Below are 13,068 nucleotides of genomic sequence, written 5' to 3'. Positions count from 1 at the left end.
AGAGACAGCTGACAAAACCTAGGTAGGTTTTCTCTCTCGAGGAACAAAGATCGCTATTGATGGAGGTGAATACACCTCCACGTCTATGGAAGAGCGCACAGCGACAAACCATCCCACTCTTGACTCTACACGCAGTGTGCGATCGCAGATCACCTCGATCACGGTGTGCAGACGTCATATTTCTTCCTGGCGCCATCCTCTACACTTGGGTGGACCCCTTTTTAGCTCTACTCCACCCCGATTTGCTTCAATTCCATTCACTCGCACGTGGACAGTAACATAAAGCAGACCATGGGTCCTACAAACACTATATCAACATCGGATGATTAAATTCGGCATTCAAGTACATAGTAGGTCTATCTGCTGCTCCATTCACGGTCTGAGGCTTCCGACAAATGCTGGGCTCCGATCGAGTCCAGTAGGCGAGATCTTCGGTGGTCCGTATTCCGTTTACCCCCACCGCCAGCCTGCAGGCTGGTTCCGAGTGCTTTACAAGACCAGACGGGTTGTCTCGGCATTCTTACCTCACCAGCACGTGGCGAGAACGAGCTGTCAAACGAGACTGTACAACTGTCCTCATGTGGCTGTGAATCAGCCGATGGCAAATCCAAGACGCTGTGTCTTGGCACCGCGTTGAGGACGTGATGGAATCGGGTAGCGAACAACTTAATAATGCACAACGAACCCATGTCGTAGATTCTCCGTCGATCAAAATTAAAGTCGACAAACTTCTGCATCGCAATCATGACTGCAGACCAAATGTATCTTTGTTCACACAATCGCATCGTATCTATACGGCTATGCGCCTTGCATAACGTCGTTTCATTACTCCTTTTCAATCACCGCTGGCGCCTTGACCGTACGACCCTTCAAAAACTCCAATCCTTCTCCAGCATAGCTGATCATCGGACTAACCTCAACACCATCATCTGCCTTCTCGCTAGTGACAACAGCGCCAGCAGCCTCCAAGAAGCGTTTGCCTTGCTGGAGGATGTCCTTTCGCGAGGTGTCTTGATCGTCTTCTCCAGTGCCCTTGGCGTTCTTCAGCGGAGAGAATTCATCCTCGCGCTTTACCTCCATACACGCGAACTTGTCCATGTCAAGGAACGGGAAGCAATCAAACACAAACTGTTCAAGCTTGATACCGTTTGGCTTCTCTGGCTTAAATGCAGCGCCCTTTTCATCGACGGTTGGGATCTTCTTCTTGGCAATGTGGTGTGGGAGCTTGTGAGACCACTGCGGGATCGACTCCAAAAACTCGTAGCTGTAGTAGTGGTTGACGATGTTGGCAGCGCGGAACTTGAGCAAGTCGCCATTCTTCGAGTCCTTGGCCTCGGCAGTCTCCTGATCAATCTCGGAGTACTCAACCACGTCCGGCTTGCCGTTCTTCTGCAGAATCAAACCCACGCTCTCCTTGGCATCGCGCTTTCGCACGACCTTGGTCGCAATTGAGACTCCCTTCTCAGCACTGAAGCCGATGAAGGTTGGATCGGCAACACGCACCAGGCAGTTGTCCACACAGTACGCGTGAATGTGCTTGACACCGCGTTTGTCCATATCGTGTACGATGCCCGAGCCAATGAGGGCAGAGTACAACCCACCGTTGCCGTCTGGTGCAWCGGCAACCTTGTGCTTGCTCTCGAGCAAGATCTWGCCATCCATACTGATGCACGGCAGAACGCCTTGCTCAAAGAAGATGACGTTGTTGCGGTTCAAGCCAAAGTAACTCTTCTCCTCGAAGAATTGTTGAGTTGGCTTACGAGTCGGGCCTGAAGTCATGATATACCACGGTATGACGACCTCCTCCTTATTGTGCACCTTAGCAGCAAGTTGCTGCAACTTCCAGATCCTCTCTGCTTGTAGTTGGAACAGCGACTTGTGGCTCGGAAGCTCAATGTCGTAGCAACCCTTTGGCGCCGAGCTACCCAGCCGCGTACCCTGACCTCCAGCCATGAGTACCACACCGACCTGATTGTCGGCGATGTATTTCAAACCAGCATCGTACCATTTCTTCAGGTTACCGTCGTCACTGTCGATGGTTGATGTTGTTGCGGAGTCCGGAAGCTGCTCGAGTTTTGGTTTCGAGTCGTCATGCTCGGCTTTTGGAGGATTGAGAGCTCTGTCTGTGATCTTGTTGATGTGCTCTGGATCGATTGGTGCGAGTTGCTGATACAGACCGCCCTTCTCCGCTGGCTTGAGGTCGTCCCAGAAGGTGAGCACCTGGCCTTGACCGGCTTTCTCGTACTTCTCCTTCAACTCGGAGTACTCCGAGTCGGTGGGAGGTTCTGCAGGCGCTTCCGAGGGTTGCTTACCGCCCAAATGAAGGGCGGAGGCCATTTTGTTCATTGTATCCTTGACGGTGTCCATGGTTGTCGTTGTGGTTGTGGCTGGGGTATGGTATGGTATGAGAAGTGCTGCTCTTGGGCGGGAAGGGACGACARATGAGTGCGAGGAAAGGAATGGTCGGGGCGGTTCTTTATACTACCGATCAGACCAGGCAAAGTAGCATTTGCACCAAAATAGGGAAATATGAAACCAATTGTTGTTTCGATACGAGACGTGACCTTACCTCACCGTACAGTCCTCGAGCTTGCCCCACCAAGATGCCGCTGCCGCTGCCGCCGATCGGATCTCGGCCGAGGGGCACACGTGATTGAGATGAATTCTTCGCGAAGGTACACAGTATACCTCGCTCACGTATAACTTCGTCCCACAAGCGACACCCCGACAAATCGCACGTCAACTTATACCCGACCACACATCGACCCGCTTGCCCACGCCATCAATCCCTTGTTCTGTTGAGCATTACCTCGAGACTTCGCCATATCAACGTCACAGACGAACCATTATTCAAGGAAGCGACTCGAAGGAAGAGAATATCAAAGTTGAGACCATGGCTGCCCAGCGTCGAGCCTGCTTCAAGTGTGGAGCTCTAGGTAAATACAACGAGGAAGAAGACACGATGGTCACAGGATAGCCCGAAGAGAATGTTTCTGGCTATGCTAGACTGTTGGTCAATGTCCAGTGTCAAAGACATGGCTGACCCATGATTGTTTAGGCCACCATGCCGAAGTGTGCGCCTCAGCTGAAAGATTGTGCTATAACTGCAAAAATGCAGGACACGAAAGCAACAGCTGTCCGCTGCCCAGGACCACCGAGAGCAAGCAGTGCTATTCGTGCCAGGGATTGGGTCACGTTCAGGCCGATTGCCCGACAATCCGCCTGCGCGCCCAGCAGGGCCAGGGCTCAGCTGGCTGCTACTCGTGCGGCTTAGTCGGCCATCTCGCGGTAAGCCAATTGKTTCTGTTGCGTTTTCCATCCTTCAACTTGCTGACCATCGAAGCGTAACTGCCCAACCCCTGGAGCGGCACCAATCGCACCAATTGGCCGTGGAGCAGGTGGACCACCCGTCCGCGGAGCCTTTGGCGGCGCAGGCCGTGGTGGATTCGCCGGCACCAACCGCAGTGCGACATGTTACAAGTGTAAGAGAATCCCTTTCGGGCTGACAGCTCTTCTACCGCCTACTAACTCTTCTGTTCATCACCAGGCGGTGGACCCAACCATTTCGCTCGAGACTGCCAAGCGCAAGCCGTCAAGTGCTACGCTTGTGGCCGCCTCGGCCACATCAGCAAGGATTGCACTGCGCCAAACGGAGGCCCACTGAACAGCGCGGGCAAGACTTGCTACCGGTACGTTGGAAACCACGGCTCTGACTTTATTTCGTTTGCTGATGTTTCATGTAGCTGTGGCGAAACTGGCCACATCAGTCGTGACTGCTCGCAGGCAGCGCCCGATGCAAACGGTGAATCGGGCTTGGTGGCTGCTCCTGGCCTCCAGCCGGATGCCGCAATCATCGCTCCAATCGCCCCGGCGCAGGTCGCCGTGTAGTTGACTTTTGGTCAGCTTGGGCCCGCTTCATTGGCCGAGAAGCGGACGTGGCCCACTCTTCTGGCCGCCATTTTTGAATTATAGCATAACCAGCATTACACTCATCCAGCGTTCGAAACGATCTCACGACGACGACACATGCAGTTTCCTTACGATACCATACGACCCAGAATACCTTATATCCACACCAGACGAAAAAGAGCGGACGATGGAAGCCGGTGACGGCTGTCTTTGCTGGTGCTCCGCTTGCGGGATACCTCAATAGCAGTCGGGAGGAGGTAGTCAAGAAGATATTGGGAGGCGGAGGCGGAGAGAGGAGAGCGAGCTTTGTCGACGTGAGAGGCTCGGAAGATCGGTGCGTTGTGATCCTAGACCAGCGGGATGCTACGCAAAGTTGGAGCGCAAACCGCACATATTGCCCGTAACGGTGAGTATGCGCGACTATGCGTTTTGACGGCGCAGTAATCTATCTCATTGTCTACTACTTGACAAGTCTTTCAATGTGGTTTGATGTCGAGGGACTGCTCGATGTTGTGTTCAATTGCAAATGTAAGGTATATGAGCAGTTGATTACATCCCCTTGCAGGACAGCACGAAGCATACTCTGAACTGGTGCGATGACACAGCCAGCTCCTATCAACGAGTCAGTCGACATGGAGCATACAGATCCTGTTGCCATTAAATGTTTCCGCGATCTAACCACCCGACACACCCGGACTCGAGGGCTCTGCTTGTTCTYCCTCATGCGAGACAGTAGCTCGACCAGATGCCTTCCTCTCTGCGTACCCTACCGCCAACTCAGGACGTATCCCGGTGTTTTGACAACGAATGAGTCGCACACGCTACGTGACTTGCCTTCCCCCATCACTGACATGGTTTGACAGATACGGCCTGACGATTCCAAAGTACATGTAAGAATCGCATTCTGATTGTTGCACATTTACGCAGACTACCCCGGGAATCCGCAGTTCTCCTTTGCAGCCTGGAACTCCCTATGTGGTCCCYACCACGGCGCTAGCGTTATCGAGAGGGCTACGCCTGTCAACGAATCAAGCATACTCGCTCAAGACGAAATGCGAAAGACGTGGATCTGCCGGTAGCATTGAACTATTGTGACTACCGTCGACATGTGGATTGAGGCAGCTTTTTTTGAATTCCTCGCTCCTTCCCAAACATGGGGAGGAGCTTCGGCGCTCTTTCCTCACGAGCGCGTCTGCCTGGACATAAACCTCTCACTCTCATCCTCTTCCTCTGTATCCTCCACATACTCGCAATCTCTTCTGCACTCTGCGACCTATACGCTTTTCTTACACAGCCAAAGCGTCCTCCAGCATGCCCAGTTCCATCGCTTCCTCCGAAGGAGAGGATATTGAGACTACCACCAAGAATGAGATCCCTCTGATAGACGAGCTGACCAACCACGGTGAGAGTCGTCAAAAGCATGCATTCGACGCCTGGACTGACTGCAAGCCACAGGAATCAATGCTTCCGACGTCCTCAAACTGAAGGCCGCGAAGATTTACACCATTGGCGTATGTAGGACCGCCATCACATGGGCCAGATAGGAGAGCTAATAGAGTCCAACAGCAGGTTTTCAGTGCCACGAAGAGAACTCTCGGGAATATCAAGGGCTTCTCTGAAATCAAGGTCGAAAAGGTCAAGGAGGCGGCCAGTAAATGTACCGTGAGTATTTCGTCCAGGACTGTCGTCTTTCAGATATGTTGTTGCTAAAAGTGCTTCAGACGCACTCTCGATTCCTGACAGGGACTGAGCTCCTCGAAAAGCGTAAATTGTGCTTCAAAATTGCCACCGGCAGCACACAGCTGGACAAGATTCTCGGCGGCGGATTTGAGTCGAGCAGCGTCAGCGAGGTCTATGGCGAATATAGGTGTGGTAAGACCCAATTGGGTCTAACCATGTCTGTCGTCGCCCAGCTGCCTCCATCTAAAGGCGGTGCTTTGGGAAAAGTGGCCGTGATTGGTATTCGCCCGCTACGTTCGTCTCGCAGGCTGCAACCATCTAACGTGTTCGCAGATACCGAGGGCACATATCGTCCGGAGAGGATTGCTCAGATCGCCGCACGCTTCGACAGTATGTTGGTCGTCACCATGCCTGCACTGACAATTTCTGACCTCCTCCAGTTGATCCAGACCAAGCCATTGAGAATCTCTATGTTCATCGCACTCCCAACAGCGAGGACCAACATGATTCTTTGAACGACCTCGCGGAAGAGTTTGCCTCGGGCGACTACCGCCTCTTGRTTGTGGACAGTATTCTCAATCTCTTCCGCACCGACTACATCGGCCGTGGCCAGCTCTCAGAGAGGCAACAGGCACTTGGCCAGCATCTCCGCCGGCTGTGTGACTTCGCCGAGATCTTCAACATCGCAGTCTTCTTGACCAACCACGTCCAGTCCGATCCAGGCGCCAGTGCCTTGTTCTCCGGTGCTGATGGACGCAAGCCGACCGGAGGTCACGTCATGGCCCATGCGTCTTCTACTCGCCTCCTACTCCGCAAGGGTCGTGGTGATGAGCGTGTCGCCAAGCTCATGGATTCGCCAGGTAAGCTTCTGACATGAAATATCCATCAAATTGTCACTAATCGTCTTTACAGACTGTCCCGAGGCAGAGGCCACCTATGTCATCACCGAGGGTGGCATCAACGATCCCGAGAAGGCTTGAGCGACTGTTACGACAACCGGACCACACCTGCCGACTCTAACGAAGCCAAGATTTATGCCCATTTCCGCTGTTCTTTTCCTGCCTTTGTTCGAGATGTGTTCGCTCTTCTGTTAATTTTGATTGCAAGCGAGGCGCTCTGGGCTGCTATACTCGGTGGCGGCGTCCATCATGCGTGTTGAGAGAGAGAGAGAGAGAGAGAGAGAGAGAGAGAGAGAGAGAGAGATGCTGTTCGAGAGACGCTGTTCACGGACTGATATGTTTAGCCATGTGGATATTACTACCATGATCAACGACATAATGAACAGTTTCATAAGCCCTCGTCTACCAAAGACCAAGCTCCAATCAGTCGCTGAGCTCTAAATTCAATGTCCATGTATTGTCGTGTCGTCTCTTCGGAAGCCATCCCACGACAGCATTTAAGCTCTAACTAACTTAAACCCTAGAACGAAGATCTGTCGATCAATGAATTTGTTCTGAGACTCCAGGTCCATGACCACGGCCACGACCACGTCCACGACCACTTCCCTCTACCTCCCAAATGGCTCCGATGGCTTCGCACAAAATCGCCACGACAGTCAATGACTTTCTGGTTCTTCCACTCCGTGTCGCACCATCACAAGCATTTGCGAAAGAAACTACACATCACCTCTATCTCCGCGCAAATACACCCAAAGTACCCACCGAGGACACACCCCGAGAGCTCTTCGCAGTCAATGTCCCGGCAGATGCAACAGAGAAGCATTTCCGAAGTCTCTTCGCGAATCAGCTCGGTGGTGTACGAGTAGAAAGCGTGGCATTTGAGGGAGCACGGGTGGGCAAGGGAATCAGTGCCCCGGTTGCGCCGGTTCAGCAGAGCAAAAAGAGAAAACGAACTGAAGATGATGAGGCTACGGCGGAGGAGGTGGGACGGCTACCCGAAGTATGGGACAGAGAATTACATCGCAGTGGAGGAACAGCGATTGTAACCTTTGTCGACCGAGCGAGTGCGGAGTTAGCGTTGAAGGTGGTCAAGCGGGCGGTGAAGAGCAAGACGACAATCAACTGGGTCTCAGACAAAGGCGTTGCCGCTCCGCTCGGATCTGCGCGCTATCTCACACATCATGCACTGCGCTATCCGGACCATGCGCTCCTGCAGGCAAGTGTAGACGCTTTCATGTCGGCATTCACGGCACGGGAAGAGGCAAAGGCGGCAGCACTGGCGAAACTACGCTCCGAGCCCGACGAGGATGGATTCATTACAGTGACGCGTGGTGGGCGGACGGGCGCAGGCAGAGAAGAGGACGCCAAGGCCAAGGAGGAGGAACTCAAGAAGCGGGAGAAGAATCGGATCAAGGAGGACTTCTATCGCTTCCAGGTGCGCGAGAAGAAGAAGGAGCAGGCGCAGGATCTGGTCAAGGGGTATCAAGAGGACCAACGGAGGGTGGAGGAGATGAAGCGGCGGAAGGGCAAATTCCGTCCCGAGTGAGCGAATACACTGATCTGTTCGTATATGATACCCTTTTCGAGTCGGGGTTTTGTCACAAAGAAAGACATGCTTACCTTCTTGGCGTCCTTGTCCTCGAGGCGTGTCTTGAGGGTTCTTCACCTGGCTCCCCTCTTTGTGTCTTTGACGCAAGGTTCACGTCCAAATGCAGAAGCCTTTGTTCTGCACGGTGAACAGGACCCTAAGAATTTCGAGGTGAAGGATTGGCGTATGATCACAATCGCAGTATACCGCTTGCCATCACCAACACATCGAACTCCTCATGGCTCAGAATGGTGCTGCTCTTTGGAGACGCCTTGAGCTCGATGCCTGGGCTAATATAAAGACGGCCGATCGTGGACCTCGACGTAAGCACAGCACAGCTATGAGCCCACAATATGAAGACTTCACTTACAAGTACAGCTGATCAACGCATTGCCGACTCGTGGGCGGCCATAGCAAGTAGACCCGTGAAACGAAATGCATTGGTCGCTTCGATACTCGAATTACAAGCAGTACAGGCTGATATAATCAACAACCCACTCAGCGACGAGATGCGAGTCGCGGACGACGCAGCGGTGGTGGACCAGTGGCTCGCAGATGCCCGGGCAGCTTTGCCTTTGAGGACGAGACTTGCTGATCTAGGTACCGAGATTTATGAACAGATACAAGACATGTTTTCCCAAAAAGAATGTGTAGACACAGAGGATTACCTTGCACAAATGTCGATAGACGAGGATAAAATTGTCGATACTCTAAAGGCACGGATAGCCACCATCGAGAAACGACGAGCAGCTCTTAATGATGATGATGATGACACTAGTATGGATGGAGCATCGTCCGACGAAGAAGAAAATAGAATGTCCTTTGGTCGCCTTTCATCCCAATGGTTCGATCAGGGCTCAGCAGGATCGGGAGGTAACGATAAATACATACAGACCTTCGTCAAGGTTGTGGCAGGGAAGATTGTAGATGTAGGCCTCGTTCAGCGGCATTCCTTCAATCTTCAGCACTGACGCTCTCATAGCGGGTCATCATCAAAGAAGAAACGGAGGACTGGGGCGAGCAGTCGCTCTGGGACTCGACAACAATACCTGGCAGGAATCTACGCACGGAGTGAGTGCATCAGAATTGATTGATACAAGGCAGTCCTAACAATCGCAGGATCGCAAGCATGCTGCGAGTTCGAGGGGGAAATGGCTCGGACAAGATTGTCGAGCTTCGAAATTGGCGAACTAATGACAGCGCTGGGACCGCCCGGAATCGTCCCACGAAGTATCGGCTTTACTTGGAGTACTGTAAGCATTCTTCCCATCCCGGTCGCGGCCGCTCTGACTGATCGTGTAGGCGGCTTCGGAGATCTTAACAAACTGAGGAGTTCACCGCCCGCCTTCATACCGGAACCTTATATGTGGAAGATATTTGAGGATCTTGTAATTGCATGCACTCTACTCGACAGAGAGTCCATCATTCATCGCGATTTCAAAATGGAGAATGGTGAGTGTCCATGAACGTACTTTCGATCAGCTAGAACATAGATTCTTTGGTACCCCGTCGTCAAGGCCTCCTGTATGTGGTTCTTGGTGAAGTGATATCATGCGCTAATGAGCTATGTAGGAACAACTTAATGATATCTTGTTCGACTCTGATGATCTCCATCGAATGGACTCAAAGTCCAATATCTGGGGCATTGGACTTGCGATGTGGGGTTTGGCATCTAACAAGAATGGCGATGCCGCCTTGGAGAATGCTGGGCAAGATGGTTTTAACGAAACACACCAGCAACCTGACGCATTCACCCAGGCCGTCATGAACTTCTACAGTCAGGATCTTCTGGACCTCATTATGGATTGTCTGAATACCTGCCAGACATGCGACCCGATCTGGATAGTCTTCGGGGGAGAGTAGAGCATGGAATAAGAACACATGACCAGGGTTTGCGTAATGCTGGGAAAGGGAGTAAGTGGGATAGTAGCCATAGTCTTATTGGTTGTAGCTGACACAAGTATCGCTTCTAGATGGGGCATGGGCCACACGTATACCTGCGCTTCCTGACGAGGACTGGGCTTTGAGTTGGGCTGGTGTCACGCCACCCGATGATCTTGGGGGTCCGTCAACAGCAATCATGTATTCTCCCCCACCATCAGAGGAAGAGACATCAGGAGAAGACGAAGAAGGGGAAGAGGAGGATGAGGACGTTGATGGTGATGATGGGGTGGATGATGAGTAGGAGGAGGAGGAGGAGGAGGAGGGGGACGTTTGAATGGAAGCTGAATGAGAAGACGAAAAAGAAGAGGAGGAGAAGGAGAGGATGTGGAGATGAAAGAAGAAGCTTCAATAGGAGAATCCGAGGGGAAATCCGAATGAATGTCAATTTGCTGTTCTATCGAGCCAGTACTTGCAACATTGCTGACCGACATTGGAAAATTTGCAGACGAGAGTGAGACATGTGATTGAAGTCCATGCGGAGGATCTACACTATGTTGATCACGATAGTGAGTGGTATTATAGTTGTCGTTTGCTTGAAAATATCTAATTGTTATTCGTTTGCATGGAACGCACACATGCCGAATCACTMTTATGAGAAGCGGGCTGCAACAGGGATCGCGGAACGAGATGATGATTTTGAGAATCAGGGAAGTAGTGTCTCCATGTTTCCTCCAACTCCGAAGGCGACTTGTCTGCGAGCACAGGAGTAAGATACCCCGTTCGACTTGGATCTTCTCTTCTTTTCTCTTCTCTTCTCGATGTGCAGTGTGAGACAAAGAGACTGTTTTCTATAGAACTGCCCGGATGCGGGACCGATTCTGACACTGGAAGCACTGTTGAACAAAGCGAAATCGAGCATTGTCCAGCAAAACACAAAGACCAATGGAGCCGCTGTGAATCCCGAAAGCTCGTGGATGAGACGTTCTCCATTCACAAATTTCCTAGAATTTTGGAATTTGGGAGGAAATGGCGACGGCCGTAGATGCATACATTGACCTTGAGGTGAGAGCATGGGCACACACCAAAAATGGGAGAATGAAAGGAGTCCACGGTGAGACCACCACGCCATTGAAATGGCCGAAAAACGCTTCCTGACTCTCGCACAGGTATCAGAACGAGAAGTAGGAATCTCTGGAATCGTCTCCTTGTCGCCGAAAGAAATGCCCTTACACCGACTATTGACGCCCTACGCACTGCTCTGGATAATGCAGGCACTCCCGCGTTTGATGTGCCGCCTCCTCCAGATGTCACAGACAATAATGCAGTAGCGGCGTACTCAACCGCAGTAACAGCCCTCTCGGTTGCTAGAACGGAATTCATACAGGCCATAAACAATTACCTCACTCTACGGGCCCCTTACCCTAAAGCAGACTTCGCGGAGGCCTGGCTTGATAGCCTTCGGATTGATCAAGAACGCAATAGGACCGCGGAGGCGGCGGAGCGTGCGAGAATTGTTGGTGGAGATAGGATTGCTAGTGGTACTCTCTCGTCGCGATGGACTGCTGTTGGTCCGGCGGGTACGGGAGGCAACAGGAAGAGTATCATAACTTATATCAAGACGGTGGCGGGGTTGGTCGTGGATGTAAGTCCTGCTGGGTGGTGGATTTTGCGAATGCCAACGGTTCTAGGCACTGACTGACCTTTGACAGCGAGTTGTCGTCAAGGACGAAAGGGACATGTTTGACTTTGCTTCCGTGTGGGATTCRGCAACTATTATTGGCCGGAACTTGCCAACTGAGTGAGTTTCTCCTTACCTTTGGTGCCAGGGTCGGATGCTAATGTTCGTAGAATTACAACTATGCTTCGAGTGAGAAGTCGCATCGGTTCTCAAAATATCGTCAAACTTCGGAACTGGCGCGTGGATGATGCCACGGCTCATGAATCGGGTCGTCATCAGAGTTTCCGAATCTATCTAGAATGCTGTAAGCACATCTGATAGTTGTGGGTAGGATTGCGTAAAGCTAACAGAGTAGGTGGTTTTGGTACCCTCACTGAAGTTGAAAGGCCTGTGCCTGAGCCTTTCATTTGGAAGCTTTTTGAAGATCTTGTAAATGCCTGCGTGATTCTTGACAGAGGAGATGTCGATCCTGGTGGAGCTTCGTGGGATCCTATCGTCCACCGAGATATGAAGCTCGATAACAGTGAGTGCACCCGAACAGCTTGGGAGATGCGCGAGGTGTTGACCAACTGCCAGTCTTCCTTAGCGACCCTGGGAAGAGCTTCTGCTGGTATCCAACTGCCAAGGTGAGCCAGCTCATATGACACCCATAACTTTGCACGCTGACACGACATCCCCCTGCAGCTTGGAGACTTCGGCCCGGCAATGTTTGTCTTACCAAATGATCGACGTACTGTCGCTCAGCTAAGCCATGTTGAAGTTGGTACGCCACAATCGAGACCTCCAGTAAGTCTCGCAGGTGTCTCAATACGGTGCCCTCTAACCTGAGATAGGAACAACTCAACAGTACCTTGGCAGGTTCTGCAGGAGTCTGGCCCATGAGTACCCAATCCAACGTCTGGGGAATTGGGTTCCTGATGTGGCGTCTGATACAACGTCGACAAGCAGGCTGTGAGCGTGAAGATGAGACGGGCTTTAGGGATGATCGTCGCACGCCGGATGACTTCAATGACGAGGCTCGTGCAGAGTTCTCTCCGGATCTCTTGACTCTTATCATGGACTGTGTGCAGTATCTTCCAATCAATCGACCGACGCTGTATGATGTTCAGAGAAGAGTCAGGTTGGGGATTGAAGCTCATACGCAAGGACTGCAGAACGCTGCTGAGGACGGTAAGTTATTTTCGAGTGCGAGGAACACACATATGAGCATGAAGAAATGATACTGATGGCTAACTTATTTTCTGTCTCAGATGCCGTGTGGGCCGACGACTTGCTGCCGATTTATGCTGATGAAAATGAGAACTGGGCCGTGACCGGGATTCAGACCGGTGGTAGACAAGAGGATTTGGGTGGATCTGCAGGCTTGATCATGACATTTCCCCCACTCTCATCTTCTTCTGAAGATGAGGGATGAYGATAATTAGAAGGAC

General features: G+C 51.8%; 7 protein-coding genes; 6 read left to right on the top strand and 1 right to left on the bottom strand.

The window, feature by feature from the left end:
• Positions 1-825: 825 nt before the first annotated feature.
• Positions 826-2,367, bottom strand: RCC_10997 (probable UDP-N-acetylglucosamine pyrophosphorylase; the record flags this gene model as incomplete). The annotated part of the gene is made up of 1 exon (XM_023776224.1): positions 826-2,367. One exon carries the CDS (start codon positions 2,365-2,367, stop codon positions 826-828), a length of 1,542 nt encoding a protein of 513 aa, XP_023631992.1.
• A 526-nt stretch (positions 2,368-2,893) lies between these two features.
• On the top strand, positions 2,894-3,888 carry RCC_10996 (related to hexamer-binding protein HEXBP; the record flags this gene model as incomplete). XM_023776223.1 has 5 exons in its annotated part: positions 2,894-2,936; positions 3,059-3,288; positions 3,344-3,482; positions 3,548-3,689; positions 3,744-3,888. 5 exons carry the CDS (start codon positions 2,894-2,896, stop codon positions 3,886-3,888), a joined length of 699 nt encoding a protein of 232 aa, XP_023631991.1.
• Positions 3,889-5,220: 1,332 nt separating this feature from the next.
• RCC_10995 (probable meiotic recombination protein (Dmc1)) lies at positions 5,221-6,569 on the top strand (the record flags this gene model as incomplete). XM_023776222.1 has 7 exons in its annotated part: positions 5,221-5,311; positions 5,365-5,420; positions 5,476-5,571; positions 5,631-5,868; positions 5,923-5,979; positions 6,030-6,449; positions 6,502-6,569. 7 exons carry the CDS (start codon positions 5,221-5,223, stop codon positions 6,567-6,569), a joined length of 1,026 nt encoding a protein of 341 aa, XP_023631990.1.
• A 538-nt stretch (positions 6,570-7,107) lies between these two features.
• Positions 7,108-8,034, top strand: RCC_10994 (related to RRP7 Protein involved in pre-rRNA processing and ribosome assembly; the record flags this gene model as incomplete). Its single annotated transcript, XM_023776221.1, has 1 exon — positions 7,108-8,034. The coding sequence occupies one exon, from the start codon at positions 7,108-7,110 to the stop codon at positions 8,032-8,034; it is 927 nt and encodes a 308-aa protein (XP_023631989.1).
• A 280-nt stretch (positions 8,035-8,314) lies between these two features.
• Positions 8,315-9,659, top strand: RCC_10992 (uncharacterized protein; the record flags this gene model as incomplete). Of its 2 annotated transcripts, XM_023776219.1 has the most annotated exons (6): positions 8,315-8,399; positions 8,455-9,005; positions 9,059-9,147; positions 9,196-9,329; positions 9,379-9,528; positions 9,649-9,659. In XM_023776219.1, 6 exons carry the CDS (start codon positions 8,315-8,317, stop codon positions 9,657-9,659), a joined length of 1,020 nt encoding a protein of 339 aa, XP_023631987.1. The 2 variants fall into 2 exon arrangements, with proteins under 2 accessions (XP_023631987.1, XP_023631988.1); XM_023776220.1 differs by lacking the exon at positions 9,649-9,659 and having other exon boundaries at positions 9,379-9,542.
• Positions 9,660-9,902: 243 nt separating this feature from the next.
• On the top strand, positions 9,903-10,261 carry RCC_12017 (uncharacterized protein; the record flags this gene model as incomplete). XM_023776218.1 has 2 exons in its annotated part: positions 9,903-9,990; positions 10,050-10,261. 2 exons carry the CDS (start codon positions 9,903-9,905, stop codon positions 10,259-10,261), a joined length of 300 nt encoding a protein of 99 aa, XP_023631986.1.
• A 725-nt stretch (positions 10,262-10,986) lies between these two features.
• On the top strand, positions 10,987-13,052 carry RCC_10991 (uncharacterized protein; the record flags this gene model as incomplete). XM_023776217.1 has 9 exons in its annotated part: positions 10,987-11,071; positions 11,127-11,602; positions 11,670-11,758; positions 11,809-11,942; positions 11,994-12,161; positions 12,215-12,264; positions 12,323-12,424; positions 12,472-12,808; positions 12,889-13,052. 9 exons carry the CDS (start codon positions 10,987-10,989, stop codon positions 13,050-13,052), a joined length of 1,605 nt encoding a protein of 534 aa, XP_023631985.1.
• Positions 13,053-13,068: the final 16 nt, after the last annotated feature.

The sequence above is a fragment of the Ramularia collo-cygni genome (genome assembly GCF_900074925.1).
Source record: "Ramularia collo-cygni strain URUG2 genome assembly, contig: RCC_scaffold26, whole genome shotgun sequence".
Lineage (NCBI taxonomy): Eukaryota > Fungi > Ascomycota > Dothideomycetes > Mycosphaerellales > Mycosphaerellaceae > Ramularia > Ramularia collo-cygni.
The sequence above is the reverse complement of the archived record's forward strand: the minus strand, read 5'-3'. Positions and strand labels throughout refer to the sequence as shown.